The sequence below is a fragment of the Panthera uncia genome, assembly GCF_023721935.1.
Source record: "Panthera uncia isolate 11264 chromosome C1 unlocalized genomic scaffold, Puncia_PCG_1.0 HiC_scaffold_4, whole genome shotgun sequence".
Taxonomy (NCBI): Eukaryota; Metazoa; Chordata; class Mammalia; order Carnivora; family Felidae; genus Panthera; species Panthera uncia.
The window spans coordinates 52,476,756-52,502,539 of record NW_026057585.1 but is presented as its reverse complement, the minus strand read 5'-3'; the positions used below and the strand labels follow the sequence as shown (position 1 = coordinate 52,502,539).

The following is a 25,784-nucleotide window of genomic DNA, read 5'->3' as shown; positions in this document are numbered from 1 at the left end:
CCTTCTTAAGCGGTTAGCTTTGTCTGGTGGAGACAAACCAAACCTGCTATTGAAGGCTGCCCAGTGTGCTCACGGATCCCAGTCTGCCTCACTTTTAGCACAGCCCCACTCTGTACGTCTGCAGAGGAGGACGTGGCATGGGCGAGTGGACCGTCCTCTCCCTCTTGGGCGGTCTCTGCAGCCCGAAGGGCCACCAGTTCCATTTTCTGTAGCTGACTATTGGGTAACCTTGAGCAGTATCACCACACACAGCTGAGAGCATTGCCTTTCAAGTATGTTGAAAAGGCCAGCCCCCCAAAGTATTTGCTGCCCCCCCTTTTTTCAAGTTTATTTTTTATGTAATCTCTATACCCAATTGTGGGCTTCGAACCCACAACCCCAAGATCAAGAGTCACATGCTCCACCAACTGAATTTGCTTCTTAAGATCTCCTCCCAGTTGTTTTAATCTTTGGAAGACCTAAGTTACCAGTCCCTGTTCTATGTTTACTATTGTCTCAAGGTAGTGTTTCAGTGCACCAATACCATTTCTCCTTGCCAGCTGATCTCTCCATCCTTGTGCCATCCCTGGAAAAACACATGGACATCAAATGCCTGCGCATCTGTAGTGTTCACAGCTGTGTAGGTTGAGGTCTTTTTACCTAAACCAGGACTGACCCCAGAGAGCTTCTCCCCCTTCTAGACCTATCTACGTCTCCACGGTCCGGCCACAGTCAAAGCACATAGTAGTGATCCTGGACCATGGGGCTTCTGTCACGGACACCCAGCTTCAGATCGCCAAGGATGCTGCCCGGGTCATCCTCAGCGCCATCGATGAACATGATAAGGTGACCATTACCCCAGTGACCCCTGTGGCAACTGAATCTTCCTTCAATGCCCTTCAAAAAGTACTTTATGTTTTATGATCTATATTTTTAAATCCATATTTAAAATGACTTTGGGAAAAGAGAGTTGGTTTGGTTTTTATTCTTGTTTGAGCAAGCAGCTACCGACTCTGGTTTCCAAATCTCTTTTACAATCGCCCCCACCAAGCCAAGTCTTGTGCTTCTTCCTTCATGGCTTCTGGTAAGATTTCCAATAAGCTGTGACTTTCACACTGGAAGTTGTGTGCTGAGGGGGGAAAAGGACAAGGGCTTGATGCTGGTGGATGGCTGAACTTTATCTCAACATTTATGAGAAGTGTGGGATAAGGGAAGGCTTCTAGAGGTGTCCTAATCTCTAGGATACCTCAGAGACAGGTGTGTTTATAGCTAATGATAATCTGTTGCGTGTGGACGTTTTGTGCTTCATCATTTTGACTTTTTCAGCTCCTAAGGTTTTACTGACTAATCTAGTTGCTTAAAACACTCTGTGGCTTTACCCTCACCCCACCTCCAATTGGAAAACCAAGACGGTTAGTACTTGCTAAGATTTTTCCCTGCATGCAACATTTATTCTTAATGTTATAGAAGAACACCATACTGCTGACTTCATCTTGAAACAAACAAACCAACAAAAAAACAAACTCTAGAGTCCCTCCCCGTTACCAATCCTTAACTAATCCTTTTCAAATTGGATAGATTTATGCCTCCAAACATTTATTTTTTAAACTCTCAGAAACTGTTCTGTAGGCCTTCTCAGTTCTTGGGCTTTTCCAGAATTAGGAAAAAAAAAAAAAAAAACAAAGAAACAAACAAAAACTTTCAAATGATAAGATAACAAGATTTCTTTTTCTGCCCTCCAGATCTCTGTGCTGACTGTGGCCGACACGGTCAGGACGTGCTCACTCGACCAGTGCTATAAGACGTTCCTGTCTCCAGCCACCAGTGAGACAAAAAGGAAAATGTCCACCTTCGTCAGCAGCGTCAAGTCTTTGGACAGTCCTACCCAGCATGCAGTGGGATTTCAAAAGGCATTTCAGCTGATTCGAAGCACAAACAATAACACAAAGTTCCAAGCGAGTAAGTGTGCTCTCTCAGAGGACTTAGAAACTAATAGATCAAGGATGGCAATAGGAATACATTGTAAATTGATCACACAGATGTGTCGAGAGGGATTTTTAAAAAACCAACCTGGGATAAAATTTTCATGTGTTGTCCTATTTGTCATCTAGGACTAAGATCTTAATTCAGTTTTCTTATCTTTTCCAATCAAAGGTACTCAGCCTGCACAATTTCTTCCTTCACAGAGTCTCTTCTTCCTGCCCCTTTATTAAGAACACAGCCCCATTTATTTCCCAGGGGAATATCCACGTCCTTTTTAATGCTAATTGTCAGCCTTGCCTCTCGTGGACTTAAGAGTGGATGTCTGCTTGTGCGCATGTGCACGTAAACAGGCTGCAGGATTCTTGCCTTGATCCTTCCTTCTTGTAACCAGCTGTCATTTAGATGAGCACGGCCCTTCAAATGTACAAAGGCACTCTAATTTAATTTTCATGTATTAAAGAAAATCTGGAATTAGGATGCATGCTAAACTGAAGGAAAAGATATTTGAAATAAGACACATGCTTTGAAACTACTGAAAGGAATCTTATGTCATTTTCCCTTTTATATTCTAATATCTATTTGTTGGATTTTTTTTAATGAATATATCCTATTGAGATAAACTTAAAGAATATATTTTCAAGTTGTTCCGTATGTCTGCATTAAAACTAAGGTAGTATTGAGAAATGCAAAGCATAGTAACTGGCACCTGGTGGTCCCTTAAAAGGTGGAGGCTACTGGAATTATTACAACTAATGATGGCGGATGCCATATTTGGTTTATGTTTGTATATAACAAATTACCACGAATTTAATAACAGCTTAAAACAATGTACATTTATTATCACACAGATCATTCCGTGGGTCAGGAGTTCAGACATGGCTTACCTGCGTTCTAGTTGAAAGGATTTATTTAGGGTTGCACAAGACTCAGTCTAGACATCACCTAGGTCTGTGGTCTCCTCTGAAGTTTGGAGTCTTCTTCCAAGCTCAGCTGTTGGCAGAATTCATTCCCTTGCAACTGTAAAACTCCCATGTACTTGTTTCTTCAAGTGTCTCTTCTGGAGAGTGTCTCTTCTTTGAGTCCCTGACTTCAGGGACGGCTTGGACCCTCTTTTAAAGGGCTCATTTGTTCTAATCAGACCCATCCCCTTTTGAATTAATCCGTTTTCTCTCCCTTGTGATTAACTTATTAGAAACCTCAATTACATCTGCAAAATCTCTCCATCTTTGGATGGATGTACTGTATGTAGTACAATCACAGAAGTGAGGGTGTGGGCCATTGGGATCATCTTAGAATTTTGCCTAGCAGTCCTGTCAAGCATCAACTAGCCACAGACCAATATTACAGGACGGCTGAGAGTAAAGTTCCCCACAATTCAGTAAGGCCAGTGGAACAAGGTTGACTCCCAAGTATTCAAGACAGATTGGCTAGTTGGTCAATGCCATTTATCAGCTGCTGTTTACCTATCCACACTCCTCACCAGACTTTTCTACTTGATTTCTCGGTCGTTAAGCCATGTTCAGAGTTTAAGTCCATTTTTTATTATTATGGTATTCAAATAATGGAGAGAAATGTTTGGCTGTGGCCTGGCAGTGATTGTGAGTCAAGGGAGCCCAAAGTAAGTTAATTAGGATCATTTTGGGGAACATGGTAAACTAGAGGGCACATGGCCCATGGAGAAGGCAGCTGTTTTTCTATGCAGCCTGTGATTGCCACGTAGGAGGGCCTGCCCAGGGTTGCCAGATCTCCTATTTTAAGAGAAGCCAGAAATCTGGATTTTTATGTGAGCCCCCTTGGTTTTCAAATGTTGACATTTGTTTCAGCTTTAAAACTGAGACCTCATTAAACCTCTTCTTACAAACTTCCCTGCACTACACATTAACAGAAGGCTGCTTTAATGGGAGGCATTTCTCCTCTGGGTTTTTTGGTTTTTCTTAATGTTGGCAAACAAAAACATGGCAAGAAGAGTGACCATCACAGCCTTGGAGGAATTTTGATGGCACTGTTACTTAAATACTCACTGGAGTCCTTTTTAAGCCAAGTAAGATGTTCCTAAATTTTTGCTCACGGGCATTCACTTGACAGCTTCTACTGGCAGTTGAGAGGAAAAAGAACTCAGAGTGAATTGCATAAGGAAACACATCAGAAATTAGCATTGTCCTGCTCATTAGGGAGAGAGTTGAGGTGTTTTCAAGCAATTTAGCATAGTGGTTAAGTATGTGGGTTTTGGACTTTAACCAATGTGAGTTCAAATTCCTACTCTGAAATTTTTATAAACTTGCGAACTCGTGTAAATTATTTGATCTCTCCAGGCCTAATTTCCTCTTTTGCAAACTGAGGGTGATAATAAGATCGAGGATTCCATCATAAATATTAAATGAATATTACCCGTGGTTATTATGATATTCAGTTTCCCGTAGGACTTCTAGCTCTGGCTAAACTAGAGCAGACGCCTCAAACATCTAAGTTGACCTCAAGCCTAGATTAGGCTGAGGACTACACTTTATAGACTTGGCTACAGCATAGGGAGGGATGTACTCATCTTAGGAGCTCGCTCTATCTCATTACTTCTGTTCTGCTTCCTAGATAATTATTTAGCTTCTGCTGAATGCCTAATACTGTTTTAAAGCCCCAGGGTGGGGGGGGGGTGGTTCTAATGAGTAAGACCTACCCTGTAAGATTGTTGTAAGGATTAGTCTGTGCATGATAATAAAGTATCTGCCCCAGGTGAGTAGCTATATGAACACAGGCTATCTGCCATAAATCATGGTGGCTTTGTACCAATTTGTTCTGCACTAATCAGAACATCCAAAACTTTTACCCATTGCTGGCTCTTTTTCAGTCCCATGGCAAATCTGTAACTGATACCATCGACATATTTGGGTTGCCTGTTGAGGGTGGGATTGGTTGGTAGGTCATTTTGTAGCAGAAGGAATACAATGGTGAGGTAGGAGTGGGGAATCCAATGGCTTGGGCGAAGTCCAAATTTGAGTTGCTCTTTCCTCTTTGATATTGACCTCAACACATGCTTGTATCAAGGCTTGGACAGGGACTTGTCAAATGGAAGCTATTGTGTTTTCTTCCAGGCACATGCTATGTCTTTGCTCCGCCCCAAGCCCTTATAATTACTCATCCATGACATTACTAATTATAAGGTTTAATTCCTCTGAGTGCCTAGGGAAGGAATATCCAAATAAGTAAAAACATAATATATCAAATTTGGCAGATCCGATATCTAAAAAGGATAGGACTAGGAGAGAGGCTGGGCAGAGACAATGAGGATGTTTATAGGGTGGATGTCTTACTGTTGGAATGGGAAGGAAAAATACTTGACTACTAAAGGAGGGGCTACAGGCTGCTGGCCTTCTGGCTTTCCAAATGTGGGCCTGTGCCTTAACACCAGCTCTCAGTGACAGCATATTTTATCTAGAGTCATAAAGCTAACTAAGTAAGGACACTCAGAGAGTTCTCTTTTAGGTCCGTCTTACGTGTGTCCAGGCATTTATCACATATGGTACCTTTGCCGTGGGGTGATGGTTTGTTTGCCTCATACTTCAGATCAGCCTCATGGTATATCTATACTCCCCCAACTAGGGAATCAAGTAGTATTTTTTTTCCAGTCTCAAGTTTAAGTGAGAAGTTTGGGGACTAACAGTATTTCATAGGACAGTATTTACATCATTTGAAAAATATTGACATCAAGTTTAAGATGGATATTTCTAAGCTTAGAGATCTTTTTTGTGTGTGTCAGACTTCACTTCTTAATTTCTGATGAATAAATAGTACAATTAAATTTGCAGTTAGTGGGGCGCCTGGGCGGGTTCAAGCCCCACATTGGGCTCTGTGCTGACAGCTCAGAGCCTGTAGCCTGCTTTAGATTCTGTGTCTCCCTCTCTCTCTCTCTCTGCCCCTCCCCTCTCATGCTCTGTCTCTCTCTGTCTCTCAAAAATAAATATTAATTTTTTCTTAACTTGCAGTTAGTATTAGAGAATTATTCAACAATCATAATACACTTATTTGTGTATTAAGTTTTGGTAGTAAATAAGAGACAACAACTTAGATTGCATTTACTTCTTTGAGTCAATTTTATTAAACTCCGTTCAGTTCAATGTACAACATTGATACAACATTAATTATTCAATTCTGTATAATAAAGAATGCGGGGCGCTTGGGTGGCTTTGTCAGTTAAGCATCTGACTTCGTCTCAGGTCGTGATCTCACGGTCTGTGAGTTTGAGCCCCGCATTGGGCTCTGTGCTGACAGCTCAGAGCCTGAAGCCTGCTTCCGATTCTGTGTCTCCCTCTCTCTCTGCCCCTCCCCTACTTGTTCTCTCTCTCTCTCTCTCTCTTAAAAATAAAGATTTTTAAATCTTTAAAAGATTTAAATATTTAAAAAAAAGAATGCTTCCAAGTTTAAAATGGAAATCCATAAACTGAAGGAAACCTAATCTTTGTATCCTCATCATTGTTAGGATAATTTTTTAAAAGGGTAACTAACTGTATTCATTACCTATTGCTGGGTAACAAATTCCCCCAACACTCAGTCACTTAAAAAACATTAAACATTTACTATCTCAGTGTTTGTAGGTCAGGAATCTAGATACATCATAGTTGGGTGCCTCTGGCTTAAGATGTCTCATGAGGTTAGTCACACTGTTGGCCAGAGTTGATATCATTTCAGAGTTCAACTTGGGAAGGGCCAGCTTCCAAGTTCATTCACGTGGTTGCTGGAGGGGCTCAATTCTGAGGGCCTCGGTGCCTGGCTTCTAACGAGTCTTCCATGAGCCATATGCTATGGCCCATAGCATAGTGTCTGACTCAGAGTGAGAGAGCCTGCACAGTGGAAGCCACTGGCTTTTTGTAACCGAATCGATTTCTTAATACCTCCCCACCCCCATTACCTCTCCTGCATTCTATTCCCGAGAAGCAAGTCTTGAAATGCAGCCCACACTCAGAGGGAGACAGTTACACGAGGGTATGGCTATCAGGAAATAGGATCACTGGCAGACCAACTTGGAGGTTGCCTACCACAGTACCTATAAAGTAACCTCAGTTAAATGACAAGAATAAGGACCTGAAGGGGCGCCTGGGTGGCTCAGTCGGTTAAGTGGCCGACTTCGGCTCAGGTCATGATCTCGCGGTCCGTGAGTTCGAGCCCCGCGTCGGGCTCTGTGCTGACAGCTCAGAGCCTGGAGCCTGTTTCAGATTCTGTGTCTCCCTCTCTCTGACCCTCCCCCATTCATGCTCTGTCTCTCTCTGTCTCAAAAATAAATAAACGTTAAAAAAAAAAATTAAAAAAAAAAAAAAAAGAATAAGGACCTGAAGAAATAAGCATATGACATACTATATAAATATTTATTTCTCAATAGAAAGGTAAACTCCCACATACGATATCTCAGTAAAAATGTATAGTGAGCCGGGGTGCCTGGGTGGCTCAGTCGGTTAAGCGTCCGACTTCAGCTCAGGTTATGATCTCGCGGTCCGTGAGTTCGAGCCCCGCGTCGGGCTCTGTGCTGACCGCTCAGAGCCTGGAGCCTGTTTCAGATTCTGTGTCTCCCTCTCTCTCTGACCCTCCCCCGTTCGTGCTCTGTCTCTCTCTGTCTCAAAAATAAATAAACGTTTAAAAAAAAAATGTATAGTGAGCCAAAGAATTGGAAAAACTGTGCAGAAGTCCAGCTCACTTAATTCCCTCCCTCCATTCAGTATTCAGCCTCTGTTTACTTATCTCCAGTGGTAGGAAATTCACTACTTTTATTTTGTAGTAAATCCACTTGAAGGAAATTCTTCACACTGAGTTAAAATGACCTCCTCAATCACTCTACCCACAAGCCCTAGTTGGGGAGTAATTTAATCTTGAGTGATAGGTGCTGCTTCAGACTGATAGGAGGGTTTTGTTTGGGGGAGGGGGGTGTTAAGGTTTCTTTCTCTTTTACTCTGTTTGCCATCAGCCTTTGGTTCGATCGTCTCTTGAATTAACCAGTTAGTCCTCACAACAATCCTGCAAGGAAAGTACTGTCATTATCCCCATTTTGTAGACAGGCTAAGAGAGCGAGTGTAGAGAGGTTAGAAAATCTGCCTAAAATTACCCAGGCACAACTTATAAGTTACAGAGCTAGGATTTCAACACAGGTGAAATGTTTTTACTGGCTCTCATCTTGATGTTTTGACTACTCTTCTACGCTGATAAGTTTTAAAAAACAAAAATGTTTTGGGGCGCTTGGGTGGCTCAGTCAGTTAAGCGTCCAACTCTTGGTTTCAGCTCAGATCACATGGGTTCAAGCCCCAGATTGTGCTCTACGCTGATAGTGTGGAGCCTTCTTGGGATTCCCTCCCCCCCCCCCCCCCCCCCCCGCCCTCTGTCTCTCTGCCCCTCCCCAACCTGCGCTTTCTCTGTCTCAAAAAAATAAAAAATAAAAACAAAAATGTTTTCTGGAGCTACTTAGTGTAGGGACAAATAACCTTACATTTGAAGAGCCTGTGGAAGAACTACCATCCATTTTAAAGCCTCGTCACCCTTAAACTGTTCCTGGTAAAGCCCCTGAGTCACTGAGGAAAGGATATATTGGGTCCTGAATCCTCTGTTTCAGAAGGTAAGAGAGATCTCCATCTGGGATGGCTAAATTACCACAGCATGAATGCCTGAAGGAAATCACCTTTTATCTGGTAAATTTATTAGGAACTTCTCTTCAGCTGACACTGGGTAAATGAGGCCTCCTGGCCCACAAAGGGCAGGATGGAAGGGGAAGCAGGGGCAGGGAAGGAGGCTGAATACCCGGCCAGGCAGGTCCTTGAGGTGGGAAAGTCCAAAGGAAATGAAAAAGAAACAGAACTGCTGCCTTTAGCTAGAATCCAACGTAACATTCAATTTGTATGTTTTTGTTTAGATACAGACATGGTCATAATTTACCTGTCAGCTGGCATCACATCAAAGGACTCTTCGGAAGAAGATAAAAAGGCAACTCTCCGCGTCATCAATGAAGAAAATAGCTTTCTAAACAACTCTGTAATGATTCTCACCTATGCCCTCATGAATGGTAGGTAGTATTTCGAGATTTTTCTTTCAGATGAAAGTTCTAAGTGCATGCTGCTTTCAAAAAAAAAAAAAAAAAAGTAAAAAAGAGCCCTAACAGCGTGCACTTTGATGAAGGATATGAGGAGAGACAGCTAAGCAGCTTCCTGCACAAGCCTTTCTCTCCCTAACGTTGGTATTCAGGGCATGTGTTAGGATGTCCCTCTCTCTCTTCAGCGCTCTGTCCAACCAGCTGCTCCTTTCTAAACCTTGTCCAGTTATGTGGGCTTGCAAATGATTCTGTATAGCTCCATTTTTTTCAGTTCTCCTTCATATTCTTGGATTTTGATACTGCGTGGAGGTTATTAACTGAGCTCATTGATTTAAGCTTCAGGAAGCCAAAATACTGACCTTGATTCATCTCTATAACCAAGTCAGTGAGCATCACGTTTCCCTGCAGAATCCCCACCTACAGCCTCTTCTGCTACTTTCTCCACCGCGGCTTCCTTAACTATATAATGGAGATAAGAATTAGCTACATGACAGGGTTGTTGGGAAGATTAGCTCTAATGTACAGTAAACACCTGGAGAGTGTCACTTTCCAGGTACTCATGAAGGTTGATTTTGTTGCTATTAGATCAGTATGTGAAAGGTTTCGTAAATCGGCCAGTCTGAGGAGATAATATTTTTCCTTCTCTCCAGTGCGTCCTCCAGTGTGAGTTCAGCCCAGTTTTCTAACTTTTCTGCTCTGTCCTGTCTCTTCACCTGTTAATGCATATTGCCCTTCCCCCAGAGTATCTTCTCCAGACCCCTTACCCTCAGTGTTCATGGCGACCATATTCGCAAAGCCATGTCTTGATCCATATGGTCTTTCATCCCTCCCATCCATTTCCAGATTTCCGTGCAGAACCACGTGGCTTTAGGGACAGTGGTTCTCATTTTAACATGCTAAGGATTACTTGGAGGTTACTGTTTAAATGCAGATTCCCAGGCAGTGCCCTCAGATTTTTATTCAGACCCTCCTAGGCAGAATGCAGGAATCTGTGTGGGTGAGCATGATTCCTTCCCAGATATTTTGTGGACTCTACATGGAAGAACTCAGGGTGTGAGGTCTAAAGGTTCTGAGTTCCAGTCTCCATTTATTAGCTGGTGGCGTGTGGCAAGTTACTTAATCTTTTTAGGCTTCAGTTATATCTGTAAAATGAAAATAATAAGATCTGCCTAGAGGTGCTGTGATAATAAATAAACAAGATACAGTGTGTTAAAAGTTCCTGACACAGGTACCTGATAAATAACAGGTCCTCAAAGCCAGTTGTAGGAGTGAATTAAAGTTTGTGTAATTTTTTTTCTGGCTTGTTACAGCTCAAAGGCCAAGGAGCCTCTGTCTCACTCTGGCTCAGGGTCAGCTATCTGTTCAGTATTTCAGTATTCCTTGTCACCAGAGTGTTGTGCTTGCTTCTGTTAAACGTGTTGTCCATTATGCTGAATGATGTGCTCACCCGTCTCCTTCCACTTTCCAGAAGAATGAGCTGCTCAGCCATGAGCCGTGTCTTAGTTTTCTATGTATTCTGAGCATCAGGCACAGGGCTGGGCACTGCCGAGGTGGGCAAGGATGGCCTGTTTTTGCCTGGGACACATATCTTTCAGTGTTATCTCTGGGTGCCATTTACTCTTTTTTCCTATGGTTTAGCTTCTTTGACTCGTGCGAGGAAGGAAGAGACAGAAGAAGGGAAGAGAATAAAGGTGGTTGGGCCTACAACATATATAACATAGTGCACTGAGGTTTTGGAGATGTATTGTACAAAGTGCCTGTCCTCAAGAAGCTTGTGACTTCTTGAGAAAGACGACAGACAAGGCAAATGAATTAAATGCAATGGTAAGAAAACTTACAAGGAAGTGATCACTTACTTTCCATTAGATTCGAAGGTCTGCCCAGGCAGATACTGAGTAAAGAAGCTTCCTCGCTATCACCCTTCTCTTCAGTGGTGCTAAATCTTCCCACTAGAGTATTTTGTGCACCTGCTATACCCCTGATAATCCCACTCTTTAAAAACCTCTGGTTACTTCCCTCTAATCAACCTCAACTCTTCTTTTTTCTCCCTGTAATCTAACTGGACACAACATCGTCACTGCCAGGTTTCCATCCTCCAAATGCCATCTCTGAGCTTTGTTCATTAAGATTGACACATGCCCTTCCTCTACCAATCAGGCTTCAGATAGGGAAGCAGAGCCGCTATGAGAATTTTGGTAAAATGAATTTATCATCAGAATTAAAGTATATGCAATTAAGGGGAAACCTGGAAAAGTAAAGATCCAGAAAGAGAAATGAACAACTCAGCGTTTAGTAACCAGCCCTGGCGTGGGTGAATAGGTTGGAGTTTGTGGGGATGTCTGAAAGCTAGGAACATCGAAGATCACTTGGGAGGTCTGCATAGAAGCCTATGAGAGGTTGTTGGCCCTCCGTGGCTGCTCTACCCCTGTGAGTTCTCAGTGAAGCATCTGGACTGAACCTAGGGTTGCCCTTGTTGAGCAAGCTAGCCTGCAGCTGAGAAAGGGAACTGAATGCAGATCAGGGAAGGTTACAACAAACTGCAACATTCTGGTCCCTCTGTGTCTGTTCCACCTCTCCAATCAGCAACACTTCACTTTTGGACCACCATTAACCTAGAAACATACAGGAAAAGGATTCTGGGAAATATAGTCTCCAGGATGGCCATTGTTGGTGATAGAACCATCTACCATACCTACCAGTCTGTCACTCTACTGCTACCTTTGCTTCTCATTTCATGATGTAGTACATATAATACCCAAGCTTGGATCACCTTCCAGCCCACACTGTTCTTTTTTGCCTAGTAGATGCTCCTGTTTGTTACTTTGCTTTTATGTTTGAGTCAAACAGTACATGACAAAGAAAGGAAATGTATTTTTTGCCTTTGTCTCCTTTTATCATTCATTTCTGTGAGCTTCTCAAGGATGTAAGGCCAGGGATTAATCATGCCTTTCGTGTTACTTTTTCACTTTGGAGCGTACCTCTCATCTCCCCTATCTCAACTTGATGTCAAGGAAAGAACAATAATTTGCTTCTGCCTTTTTAGTATTGTTGCTCAAGTAGAACAAACTCCAAGTTATTTAAATACAATGTGTTAAGAAAATTATATCCGTTAGGTCCTTGTGTGATTTTAGAAATGGACTTCAAGGCTAGAAGTATACATACTCTTTAGTTAGAAGTGATAAAGTCACATAAGACAGATGAACCATGAACTTTTCAGCTGTTGTTGTTGTTTAAGACAAAATAGCTGAACATGAGGCAAAGCCTTTTTAAGACTCATTGGTTGAATCTCAGTAGTGACTGAAATCATTTGAATTTGTTTACAATGGCACCCATATGGGATCAGTTACTAATCCTTTTGACTATGTTCCAACAACAATAGCAAACCAAAATTTTTTTAAAAAGGCTTATTAAATTTATTTTTATGCTATAGATTACAGATGTTAAAGAACAGTACATCCCAGTATGTCTAAATCTTTTACAAAATTTTAAAAACCCTCTCGATGTACAAAATATACATTCAATAAATCAAATCCAGTACTGTCCTAACAGTATCAAGCATGAAAACATTTGTAATTAAAATGAGCTTAAAGACACCGGGTTTGGAGGCATCACTAAATGTAGTCCATAATGCTTCCATTGAGTTGCATGAGACTTTGGCAAGTGTTTAATAGGCAAAGAAGTAAGAAATGAAATGGTATATCACTATCCTTTAAAACTCTTAAGCTTTATCTACTATTTAAATGCCGACTTGTTAATCATTACTTTTGTTTTCAAATATTAAATGCATAAAGCTTAAACTTTTAGGGGAAAACATCAAGCCAAATGGGGCTCCTTTATTTACTCATGTGTTTCTCATAGCTGCCTTTTGAAGAATCCGTTTGCCCTCTTGGCTGTTTGAGGAAAGACACTGCCTCATGCTTTGTTCCTCAGCAAGAGTTGGTAACAGTGTCCTGGGTCTGTTGTCTCTGCAAGACCTCTTAGACATGGCAAGATTTCATCCATGCCCTTCTTAAATCTAAATGGCAAGGTTATTGTATGGCTATACACCATTTTGGTTTACACTGCCTACCTTTGGCTTTCCGTTTCAGATGGGGTGACTGGTTTGAAAGAGCTAGCTTTTCTGAGAGATCTGGCTGAGCAGAACTCCGGGAAGTATGGTGTGCTGGACCGGACAGCATTGCCTGTGATTAAAGGGAGCATGATGGTGCTGAACCAGCTGAGTAACCTAGAGACCACAGTTGGCAGATTCTATACCAACCTTCCCAACCGGATGATTGATGAAGCTGTCTTTAGCCTTCCCTTCTCTGATGAGATGGGAGATGGTGAGTCTGGGGACAACTTCCTACTAAAGGAAGGGGAAAAGAAACAGACATGGGTCCACCAAAACAGTCACTTTTAAATGTCACCCAACACCCATCTGTGAGCATTAGAAGGTCTGGACAGGCAAGGGAGTGGTCCTCCCTTTCTCTGGTCAGAGGGTGGTGTAGGTCTCTTCCATCAGTCTGGTAGCACTGTATTTTAAACAGAAATCCCAGCCCTACTTTTTCCACATTGCCCTAGCCTCAGTCAGCATAATGGATCTATTGGGGAGGATTACTAAGGATTCCCCAGTATGTTGAGTTGGAACAAAAGTAACTTTGCATAGCAGGTGGTAAATCTCAGATGTGTTTAGGACTTAGCCTGAGAGGTAAAGCAACATAGTATAGTCAAACAAAGACAGGTTTGGCATTAGAGGATTTTAGGCCCACTCCACCCCTTAAGTTGTTGTCCTTGACAATTTATTTAATCTCATTAGTTCCCATTTGGTCACCTGTTAAAAATGTAATAATGTCTTCCACATAATAAATCTTTCAGGTTGTTAGGATTAGAAGATTTATTGGTGCCTGGCATACCTCTCAGTAATAATTACTGCTCTTGTCGCTTTATTATTTTACTTTTGTTATTATTACCATTATCGTTGTCATCATCCTGATGTCTCAAGTTACCCACAGTGTGATATTAGGTAAAGTGTTTAACCTTCACATGATTAACTTTCTTGGCCTACGAAATGGGAAAAATATTTCCGTCAAGGCTGTTGTGAGGATTACATGCACTAATATATGTGAAGCACTTAGAATAACGCCTAGCCGACAGTATATGCTCATTAAAAGTACAACCTTTTTCATTCCCTCTGCATATTGTTTATCCTTTCCCCCACCTGTCCCCCATTCTTCTCTGACAGAGAGGATGGAAGAAGAATCTAATGACTAGCCAGACACCATGACCACATGAGATCTTATTTTTACGTTCCAATAACTCTCACAAATACATCTAGAGAAAACCCACGTATAAAAAGTAACAGGCCAATAGAGTATGTTTTCTAGAAATTAGGTAAACATGTTTTTTCTATAAGGAAGAAATGTAGTAGCCTCTGCTATACGTCAGGTTTTTTTGTGTTTTTTTTAATCCTTCCTCTTTCTGGCAGGGCCCACAGATATGTAGACTATAGAAACTCCCACCTTTAGATAAAGTTATTTCCTTTTATAGGGAAATGTCAAGTGTTAAATGCAAGTGACTTTTGATGCATCTAACCCACAGTATTGAGTGCCGGCCAAGCCTTGTGTCAGGCAGTGATGGGTAAGGCACACATCCCACCCTCAGCAAGCATGTAAGTCTGATAAGAGAAAGACAGATCGATGAATCATCTTAATACTGTGTCAGAGGAACAAAGACAGATGTGGAAACCGAGTCCTGAACAAGCACGGAGGTTTATGCAGTCAAATCCTTTGACCGTTAGTGATATCAGGCAGAGTAAGACCCTTCCTAAAATTCACCTGTACAACCCAGAGAGCTATGCAAAGGCTGTAAATCAAATTGTGGGCAGTTCTTTGGTTCCGTGCTGGCTGATGCTTTCCAAAGTTTAGTCCTCAGGGCCTGTTTACTGAATCCTCTACCGTGGGTTTCAGTGACTGGGTTACTGGTCTGTTGCATTCCCCTCCTAGAACGTGCCTTTCATGTTTATATTTTCAGTCCCTAGAATTATTGGGTGACATCTCTGCTAACTCCACAACATGGGGATGCTGAGCCTAGGAAATCCCATGTTTACTTGGCTCTAATTCAAAACCTCCAGAGATTAAAATATCGGTTACTGGACATATTTCTTTTAACAAGTAAATCTATGTACTTTAGGTTAAAGTAGAGAGGGCATTTGGGGATTTCATTAAGTATAGCGAGAGCTTAGCATACTTTATTTGCCACAATGGGATGAAGAGTCTTCTGTCCGAGATGATAATTGAAAAGTAAGATGGTGTTTCTTTTTTCAGGCTTGCTCTCAACATAGCCAGAGGAGGATAGAATTCTGAAGTGAGCGTATGGTCTCAGAATATTTGTTGCACTTTGCTGCTCTATGAAGATGCTTTTAATCTTAGACACAAGCCCAGGGGAGCATGGCGTGCAGGTTATGACCTGTGTCTCCATGCTAGCCCTCATGCACTGCTCCCATCATTTATAACCCCTTTGTCCAGGGATCCCTAAGCAAAAAATCTCCTTAAGATACATTGCTAAAACTTTCTGTTGACTGCTTTGGAAATTATAATAGTGCATAACTTTTCTTTTTTCCTGTTTTATTGATTTATAATTGACATATAACATTGCATTCATTTTAGGTGTACAACAAAATGATTTGGTGTGTGTGTATATATTGTGAAATGACCACTGTAATAAGCTTAGTTAACATTCATCACCCCACATAGTTAAGACTTTTTTTTTCTTGTAGTGAGAACTTCAAAGATCTATTCTCTTAGCAACTTTCAAATCTACAATACAGCATTGTTAACTAGAGTCACCATGCTATATATTACATCCCCAGAACTTATTTATCTTACGTCTGGGCACAACTTCTCACATTTTTCAGTGTTCTGTGCCCTTCCTCCTACCAGGTGATGCATTTAATTGGCCTTTGCGACCACAAGTAAGTCACTAATACTTTGAGGGACCTCACACGAGTTTCTATATGTGGGAGTCTATTCTTTGTAGAAGACTTGAAGTATCCAATTCCCTTTCCTGGGTGTTTATAGAAGAATGGTTTTTTGATGTGCTGCTAAGGCATGAACTTGCCATTAAGTGCAGGAAAATACAGGAGTAAGATGGAGAGAAACTATGCGTCTTTTTGTTTTGAGTTTTACTTGGAACCATAGGATTGTAGAACTGCTAGGGGTGCTAGAGATCATTTTGTCTCCAACACATAAACAGAGGTGGCGCCACTTAACCCAGCTCAGTAGGAGAGCTGGGAGGAGCTCTCCTGGCTGTTCCGATGCTCAGGGCCATGCGCTGACCCCCAACACGTGTACGTTGTCTTTGCCTTTGCTTTTCCCTCTCCTGATTATCCTGTTGCTTTTATATGGCCTGGAGCTGCGAATGGCTTTTATAATTAAAGAGCATGAGTGGGGGAGGAGCAGAGAGAGAGAGAGAGAGAGAGAGAGAGAGACATGGAATCTGAAGTAGGCTCCAGGCTCCAAGGCTGATGTGGGGCTCGAACTCACAAACCACAAGATCATGACCAGAGTCAGACACTCAGCTGACTGAGCCACCCAAGCACCCCTAAAGCTTTTTTAAAGTTTGTTATTTTGAGTGAGGGAGTGGGGGAAGAGCAGAGAGAAGGAGAATCCCAATGCTGTTTTGGAGCCCAACATGGGGCTCAAACTCACAAACTGTTAGGTCATCACCTGAGCTGAAATCAAGAGTCAGATACTTAATTGAGCCACCCAGGTGCCCTCAAAACTTTTTTAAAAAAATGAATACAGAATATGCAACAGAGAACTTATGGCCCACAAAGCCTAAAATACTGACTGTCTAGCCCTTTACATAACAGTAGAGGAGCTCCTAACCCGAACAACTAGAAATACATTACTTTGAAAACCCACTGTCTTCTTTAGCTGCTCAGAGTTCTCAGTGGTCAGATCTTACTAGATTCTGTATCTTTCTAAGGTTTTTCACCTCATTTTCTTGTCTTTTGATAGGTTATGTTAATGAAATAAAGTACCTTATAAGCATTCCTTTGTAATCTCTTTTCGTCTAACAATCCCAAAAAATCAGTAAAGCAGTTACCACTGTGTCACTTAAGCAGATGTGGAAAGCGGGACCCAGAGAAGTTATGTCCAATGTCATATGGAAAATGCAGAAGGGGCACAGCTAGGCTAGAACCTACATTTTTCAGTTCCTTGGCTAGTGGTCTTTCACATTCAGTTGAATCTTCCCCACTTGAGGAAATAGAATGATGTAGTAAGTGCTGCTGATAATTTGCACTGATCTGGAATGGCTGGTCGGGTGAGGAAATAATGGGAAATGTACAAATTGCCTGTGAAATTAACTTGGGGTGTCTGAACCCCACAGAAGACTCTTTCTCCTGAAGTCTTGCTCACTTATGCCATCTGTGGAGGCAGTGGTTGGGTACTGGATCACACAGGTCACTTCAAGATGAGAAGATGCTAGAGGGCAGATATTAGCCTTTGGGATTCACTAGCACACAACTCCAGTCTTTGTTCTGTACATTCTCTGCTATCCCTTGGATTTGTTTTGTTTTTAAACCATAGGTTTGATAATGACTGTGAGTAAACCCTGTTATTTTGGAAACCTACTTCTGGGAATTGTAGGTGTGGACGTGAACCTGGCTTACATCCTCGAAGACGTGACGTATTACCAAGATTCTTTGGCTTCCTATACTTTTCTCATAGATGACAAAGGTAATCTGCTAAAAATTAATCAGAGGGAAGAATGATTTGTTTTTTGTAACCTGAAGAAAATAATCTGTAGATATTCTGATACTAACAAAGTAGGAAAATCATAGTATTTACAGAAAAATAGTGTGCCTAGAACTGCTCATTTGTAGTGGAACAAATTCTTTGTGGAACACCATGAAGATGGCAGAATGAACCTGAAAATGACACACATTTGTTTCTATATTGCACTGAGGGGTAGGTAACAGTTATTTGAAACATCAGGAAATTAGACTCCAGGACTGAGTAACACATAGAATGTGATCCTTTGGATTTTTTCTATATGCTTATCTTTAAATTCACTCGTGTTAAGGTTTAGGTGATAGAACATCTTTATTTTTTTTTTTTTAACGTTTATTTATTTGTGAGACAGAGACAGAGCATGAATGGGGGAGGGGCACAGAGAGAGGGAGACACAGAATCGGAAGCAGGCTCCAGGCTCCGAGCCATCAGCCCAGAGCCCGACACAGGGCTCGAACTCATGGACTGCGAGATCGTGACCTGAGCTGAAGTCGGACGCTCAACCGACTGAGCCACCCAGGCTCCCCGATAGAACTATCAGCGCCCCAATAGTTTTGTCTTTATAAAAACGAAAACCCAGTGACTAGTACCTCCAAGATATTCTCGATTAGACTCTTGTTCCATAACTTAAGGCATCTTTCTACACTTCAAGTTTTACGCAAGAACACGTAAAACAAGTTCCGTTTCTATTGGACTGGCGAGTTACACACTGGGATGTTGAGTATTGGCAGTCATCCCGGGGTATCCCACATTTCAAATGTGTGATAGTCACTTATATTAGAATCAGCACTTCTTCCAGCATGTTTCCCGTAGCTCATGTCTTTGTTTTTTTATTTCAGGGTATACACTTATGCACCCGTCTCTCACCAGGCCATATTTACTCTCAGAACCCCCACTTCATACTGACATCATTCATTATGAAAATATCCCCAAATTTGAGCTGGTTCGGCAGAATATCCTAAGGTAAGGAAAAGGTGAAAGTTATAGTAGTTGTTTTTTTTGTTTTTTTCCCTGAAAAAAAATAGGACCTTTTGAGGTCCAATATGAGTGTGTATTATAGGATATAAAACAAGTATAAAAATTAATGTTATTAAAAGTATCCTCCATGAATTTTTCATAAGAATAGTAGGTAAAACTTTGTATAACAACAGCCTCTTAAAACTATTAGGGAAAATGTCTTGTAAATCAGATTCTTTGTTCACATTGCCATTAATTTATAAAATCAGGTATGTTATCTCATTTAAAAAAAAAAACTCCCAATTGTACTAAAATGAAAAAAAAAAATGGTAAAATAGAAGGTTAAGTTGAGGACCAGCTTTAGAGCATGCCAAAAAATAGCTTGGCAAAGCAGCATCCATTCCATTGACAGCACAATCATATACAACATTTTCTTTTGAAATAAAGAACAGATTGGATTTTTTCCAACCGTGATACATTATTTTGGCAGATGGTAACCTATAGAGAAACGGGTCTTTGTGCTCATTGGCTGTAAATTAATGACTGAGTGATTCGAGACAAGTTTGTCTCTGGAAAGAATTAGAATGGGAGCGGGGACGGCAGGGGTAGAGCATAAGGAATATTTTTAGTGCTGAGCTGACATCATGCTTTTACAAAATTGAAAATTTCACATTATCTCTTTCCAAAGTGATGAGCTTCATTGCTTTTCAAAATCAGGAGGTGGTCATTGACTCACAGCTTCTTCTCTGCCTTTAATTAAGAGCTTAATTTTATCTTTTGCCTGAAGTATTTCATTCTGTTGCCAACACAGCCTCCCTCTGGGCAGCCAGATAATCACTGTCCCTGTGAACTCATCCCTGTCCTGGCACATAAACAAGCTGCGAGCCACCGGAAAGGAGGCCTACAATGTCAGCTACGCCTGGAAGATGGTGAGTTAACAGGACGTCTTGGCAGGGGAACTGGGGGTTACATTGCTACTGATGCAGCAACTCCAGGGAACTTAGATCCCATAATGTTACTCACCAATTTTAAAGGGGTTGGAAAAAGAGGAGATTCCACAGGTGTCCTCTTTTTTGTTTGTAAAAGCAATCATTTTTCATGTTGAATGACTCAAACCGTACAAAAGGATATAAAGTAAAAAGTAAACTTTGCCCTTCCCTCTCTCCTGCCCTTGACCTACCATTCCCCCAGAAGTCACCACTTTGATCAGCTTCCAGAAAATGTTCACATACAGGCATCTATACCTGGGCGTGTGCATGCACGTTTAGTGGCTGTGTAGTGTAATGTTGAATTGATGGACCAAATTTCTTTAAATAAGTCCATCAATATACATTTAGATTATATCCAGTGAGGTGTGTGTGTGTGTGTGTGTGTGTGTGTGTGTGTGTGTGTGTTTAATCATTTTAAACTCGGGTTGTGGAAGTTAGGAGTTGAAAAAGAGATATGAGGGGCATATAGGCGACTCAGTCGGTTAAGCATCTGACTCTTGATTTCGGCTTAGGTCATGATGTCATGGGTTTGTGGGTTCGAGCCCCATATCGGGCTCCTTGCACTGGCATTGTGGATCCTGCTTGGGATTCTCTCTCTCTGCCCATCCTGTGCATGCTCTCACTCAAGATAAGTAAATAAACTTAGAAAAGAAAAGATATGAAAGCATAAATGCCCTCTACTGACATTTTCCAAGTCAAAGAAACTTTCGGATTAGAATCTGGATTATTCATGTTCACCACCAGCAGATGGACAGTGAAGTGATCGCCTGTGGCCCCCACTTCAGCTTCCTTTGACTAGCTTCATTCAGATAGCAGGCCCTCAGTCAGAGGTTCAAGCACACAGTGCCCACAGTACTCTTGTCACTGCCCTTTACTCCCTCTTCCCTGCAGAGAATCAATGCTGTTATGGGGTTCTTGACATTGCAGTTGGCCAAAAGTAGAGTGGACTTTCATTCTTTTAACCACCTTTAATTCCCTTACATGGCCATATCTGGTGTTTAACCCATTGACTCTAAATGGATCTACATATTCATCTCTTTAAGAATGACTTACTGAATATCTAACTGTGAGCTAAGAAGGAAATAGAGGAATGCTCCTCTCTCTGCCCTCATAGAGCATCCAGCCCAGTGGTGGATACAGACAGACAGCTTGACCCAGCATCTCTGTCTGGTATAGGAATGACAGGAATTGGAAGTAGCCAACATGCCTTTAGACAGGACTGTCCTCCGACCTTCTTGTTCCGTTCTTAAAGGATCATTGTGGCAACATTGATTTCTATGACGGAAGTAAAAGCAAACAAAATAATAAATGAAATCTTTTGAGAAACTCGCAGTTTGCAAGCCTGATTCTACTGTTTTTTTTGTTTTTTTTTGTTTTAGTGTTTATTTTTGAGAGAGAGAGAGAGAGAGACAGAGCATGAGCAGGGATGGGGGCAGAGAGAGAGGGAGACAGAATATGAAGCAGGCTCCCAGCTCTGAGCTGTCAGCACAGAGCCTGATGTGGGGCTCGAACCCTTGAACTGTGAGATCATGACCTGAGCCAAAGTCGGATGCTTAACTGACTAAGCCACCCAGGCCCCTCTTCTGGTATTTTACTGTTTGATAATACAGAGTTCAGGATAGTCAAAGTATTTTGAAATTCTCTTAGCTCATTTTCAGGATTTTTTTTGAGAATGATTGCGTCACATGCCCTTATTGTTACATCATTTGTAAATAAGAATGAATGGCTTAATTTTCACATCAGAAAGGGTAAGTTATGGGGCACCTGGATAGCTCAGTCAGTTAAGCATCCAACTTTGGCTCAGGTCATGAACTCGCAGTTCATGAGTTCCAGTCCCGTGCTGAGCTCTGTGCTGACAGCTCGGAGCCTAGAGCTTGCTTCAGATTCTGTGTGTGTGTGTCTCTCTCTGTCCCTCCCCTGCTCGTGCTGTGTCTGTCTCTCTCAAAAATAAATAAACATCAAAAAAAATTTTTTTTAAAGTAAGAGTAAGCCATACACCAGAATACTCCACTGAAAAATACTTTTATATTTGAAATCGGAGATTATGTACCACTAATATATCCTAATTGAAAGCAGCTCCATTGCATCCTGAGAAAATCTCTACCTTATTTTGTTGGCATTAAGAGAAAGGTGGATGGGCACCTGACCATCTCAGTCGGTGGAGCGTGTGACTCTTGCTCTTGGGATTATGAGTTCAAGACCCATGTGTGGGTATTACTTACAAACAAAATCTTTAAAAAAATGAATTTTTTTTTAGAAAGAGATAAAGGAGGAGATACAGGCATTTTTAAGACCCTTTTTATACAGTAAATAAACCCAATGTTAACATTTTGGGAAGAAGTATCATCTTAAGATAGTTTTACTTCAGTGATACCAAGAAATTCTGGCCATTCTATGTAGCCAAATGGATACAATCGTGTAATCACTTCAGGTAGAAGTGTTAGCTCTCTCAGAATTCTGAAACTGTCAAGAACATCGCTATGAAGTGAAAAAGTAAAGAGATAACAAATAATGAGATTGAAGTTAAAGAGGCTTGCCAGGTTACCCGGCCAAAAGAGCATATAATTTTAAGTTATCTTTGTGCGGGGTGGGGGGGGACATATACTCCCCCCCCCCCCCCGCCCCGGTCTTCAGGAATAAAATGGATCCTTCTACTAAATGTAATTCAAATAGATTCAGCTTATATTGAGAATAATTATTTGAACTGCTTAGCATCCACAGATACAGCAGATACTTATGGATTATATTTCACTGACTTAATTTAAATAGAATGTGAGAGATTATGTTAGCAACATTAAGAGATTACTACTCTGTCACTGTGCAGCTCAAGTCCATCTTTGAGCATTTGAGGAGACTGCATACTGAGACAGAAGAAAGTACTGACTTCAGAAGATATTACAGTGTTCCTGTGTGACACAGGAATGGCTCACTTTAAAACGTGAGTCCCGTGGGCAATCAGTGAAAAAAAATACTCCCCGGTGCTGGAGAGCCCTTCTAGATACATTATGGTTCCTTAATGCAAAGACTGTTTCAGCTAAGAACACAATAAGAAGACCTGTACTGGAATCAGTTTTCCTTTCCAACTAAGAACTATTGAAGTGTTTCTTTTAGATGCTTAGGGTAACTTTTTAAATTTTTTTTAAACATTTTTATTTATTTTTGAAAGAGAGAGTGAGTGGGAGAGGGGCAGAGAGAGAGAGGGAGACACAGAATCTGAAGCAAGCTCCAGGCTCTGAGCTGTCAGCACAGAGCCCGACATGTGGCTCAAACTCATGAGCCGTGAGATCATGACCTGAGCCAAAGTTGGACACTCAACCAACTGAGCCACCCAGGTGTAGATGCTTAGGGTAACTTCCAATTGTTCTCTTATAGAACAGACCCGATCCTACAATTCTGGTCCTTCTGGCAAAGTGTTCTGTCTTTTGGTTCCTTGGAACATGTAACACAGCACACAAAGGTGACTGCGTGCGTTGGGAAGAGGGGAAATAGTAAATGCCACTTGAGAACACTATTATTTTCTAATTTGCGGGTGGAGGAAGAGAATTAAATTTGCTAATCTAACTGAATATCCTTGACAGCAGTTCCAGGAAGATGCAAATTTCTCCCATGTTTAAAGAGATTCTGCAGCCATCTTCATAAACCCTAAATTATACTTAACTCTAACCTGCCTACTTAAATTTCTCCTTGATTATGAAATTAATCCTTTGGGCTGCATTACTTCTCATTGTCCTATGGTTTTAACTTAGTTCTGGCTATCACCCTTTCCATTTGTTGACAAACCATCTTTCAGATAGATTCGGCCTGCTCCTTCTTTAACGGACTTACAGAAGTTTGGCTGTCTTGTATTTTTAACTTTAAGAAACTAGAATTAAGTAGCTTGCCTCGGTTTTGATTCATTGGTAGACGGTTTTTCCCAAGAACTTTACTTATGTGTCCATTTCTGAGAGCCAAATGGGTTTGGAAGTATTCCTATTTGTACATAGGAGCTTGATAAATTAGGCTGAGCTACGGTACATTTGCCTATTCTGGTCTGAAATGATAAGTTAGGCAGGCTTTGTGAGGCAGCCATGGGATTTGTACTTTTCACGAGTCTGAGATCCTGTCCATCTCCAACCAGGAAAGGAGAAAGCATTAGTCGGGAATACAATGAATAAACCAGATTCTATATGGGCTGTGTACATAAATTCAGAATTGGCTTTTGAAGTAGTCAATTCTTGGAATACTCATTGCAAAACCAACTATATATTTTGAAATACATTTCAAATCCAAACAGAAGTAAGTGCTGTATTTTCGTGCCGTGCTCCAACTTATAATTGTCAGCTTAAATAAGCAAAAAGGCCATAGGGTTGCTGTTCCAAAGGGACTATTCTGTAATCCCTTCATTAGCTCCATGATTTTCTGTTACATACGTTCTTTTCCCTCCATCAGAAAGGAAAATAGAACATGTAGTCATTTGCCAGAGATATGTTCTCTCACCCCATCCTCGCAGCTTTCATTCACTCATCAAATATTTTTCTGTGTGGGATAGAGACAGAGATAGCAGAAAATAATGTAGGTGAAGTCACTACCTCTAGGAACCTGTGTTTTCTGGATGAGAAATTCTTTACTGATTTTTCCAGGTACAAGACACTTCCTTTATTCTCTGTATTGTGGTGATACAACCGGAAATACCCGTCAAACAACTGAAAAACCTCAACACCGTCCCCAGCAGCAAGCTGCTCTACCACCGGCTGGACCTTCTGGGCCAGCCTAGCGCCTGCCTTCACTTCAAACAGCTGGCGACTCTAGGTGAGGCCTTTGCACTTTGCAGTTTCCTTTGTGGGCTTACTCATAGCAGCTCACGATAAATACCTGCTTGAATTTAGAGGGAAAAAAACTAAAACAACAAAAACGAAAAAACACCTGGATGTTGAATGGCAGCAGTGCTAGTTTGGGGATACAAATGTGAAAACCGTATGAGGCCTTGCCTTGGGTCCGGTTCTCCGGCAGATGAGGATTTGTGTGTTGGTGATTTATTAAGGATGGGCTCTAAGAAGAAACTAGGGAAGAAGTGAGGGAAACAGGATAGCGAAGGAGGAGAAAGCAAGCAAGAGTTGGATTTTCGGTGAAGTCCCAGCCTCAGCCTAATCCCGTAGCGGGGCTTTGGAGTGTAAATTACACTGCAGAGTTTGCCCAGACTGAGGAGAGGGAGCTGGACTTTCATATTCCTTTGTATCTTTCAGCTTTCTGCTAATGCTAGGCAGAGAGGTTTTCGTAGCCCAAAGGCAGTCCGTCAGATAGTCACCAGTCTGGCCCATTAGAGGCCAGCCCAAAGATATGGAGACAAGTAGATATAGGGCTACAGGGTAAGACGTGGAGAAATAGTAAATGGGATTCTAGGGTAGCCCATATATCTACATAGCATACCTGTATCTGTCGCGGGCCCCTGTCTCCAAAAGAGCGTAGGAAATAGGCAGATAATTCAAAGGAAGCGATTAGCTCCTGTAGATGAGGACATATGGATTTATCAGAATTCAAAATTTTCCCAAGCTCCCTCAGAAAGTAGCAAGGCTGAAATGTGACTCCCGCTCCTTCTGTGCCATGGTGCCACCTTTTATTGCATGCCACCATGTGCCAGGCACATACTGGACATTCGTGCAGGACTCCTAGTACTGCGAAACAAGCACTCTCTTCTTCACTGTTGGAAATTGTTTGGATTCAGAAAGGTGACTAAGACTCCTTAGATAACTGGCAAATCCCTATCGATGATAGGGATTTTGAGGCAAAGTGTTAAATATATGTCAGAACCCCCATCAAGAGGGCTGAAGGAGGGACATTGTCTTTCTCGGTACACAAAGAGGACTTTTTTAAGTTTTCTCTCTCAATCCGCATTTCTCCCTCAAAGTGCGTCAGCCTTTGCGCAAATGGCCAGTCTCTGTCACTACAAGAAAGGCCCACTTTCATTGTCTCTCCTTTGGCCCTACTCTTTTGTCCCTGAAGCATTTTGGTGTTTTTTATATTATTGTATAATTCTTATTTTGTTGTTTTTCTTTTTTAAAAAAA

General features: G+C 41.5%; 2 protein-coding genes across 3 annotated transcripts in view; one reads left to right on the top strand and one right to left on the bottom strand.

Annotated features, from left to right (window-relative positions):
- JAK1 (Janus kinase 1) overlaps positions 1-25,784 on the bottom strand; it is a 692,496-nt gene that overhangs the window by 360,843 nt on the left and 305,869 nt on the right. The gene's annotated exons all lie outside the window — the stretch shown is intronic.
- The window catches only part of CACHD1 (cache domain containing 1), a 209,706-nt gene that overhangs the window by 154,321 nt on the left and 29,601 nt on the right, over positions 1-25,784 (top strand). The window contains exons 6-13 of the mRNA XM_049618530.1: positions 681-825; positions 1,722-1,938; positions 8,846-8,995; positions 13,111-13,344; positions 17,593-17,742; positions 18,636-18,759; positions 19,565-19,682; positions 24,362-24,530. Coding sequence (XP_049474487.1) covers positions 681-825; positions 1,722-1,938; positions 8,846-8,995; positions 13,111-13,344; positions 17,593-17,742; positions 18,636-18,759; positions 19,565-19,682; positions 24,362-24,530 — 1,307 coding nt within the window. The remainder of the gene's footprint in view (positions 1-680; positions 826-1,721; positions 1,939-8,845; positions 8,996-13,110; positions 13,345-17,592; positions 17,743-18,635; positions 18,760-19,564; positions 19,683-24,361; positions 24,531-25,784) is intronic.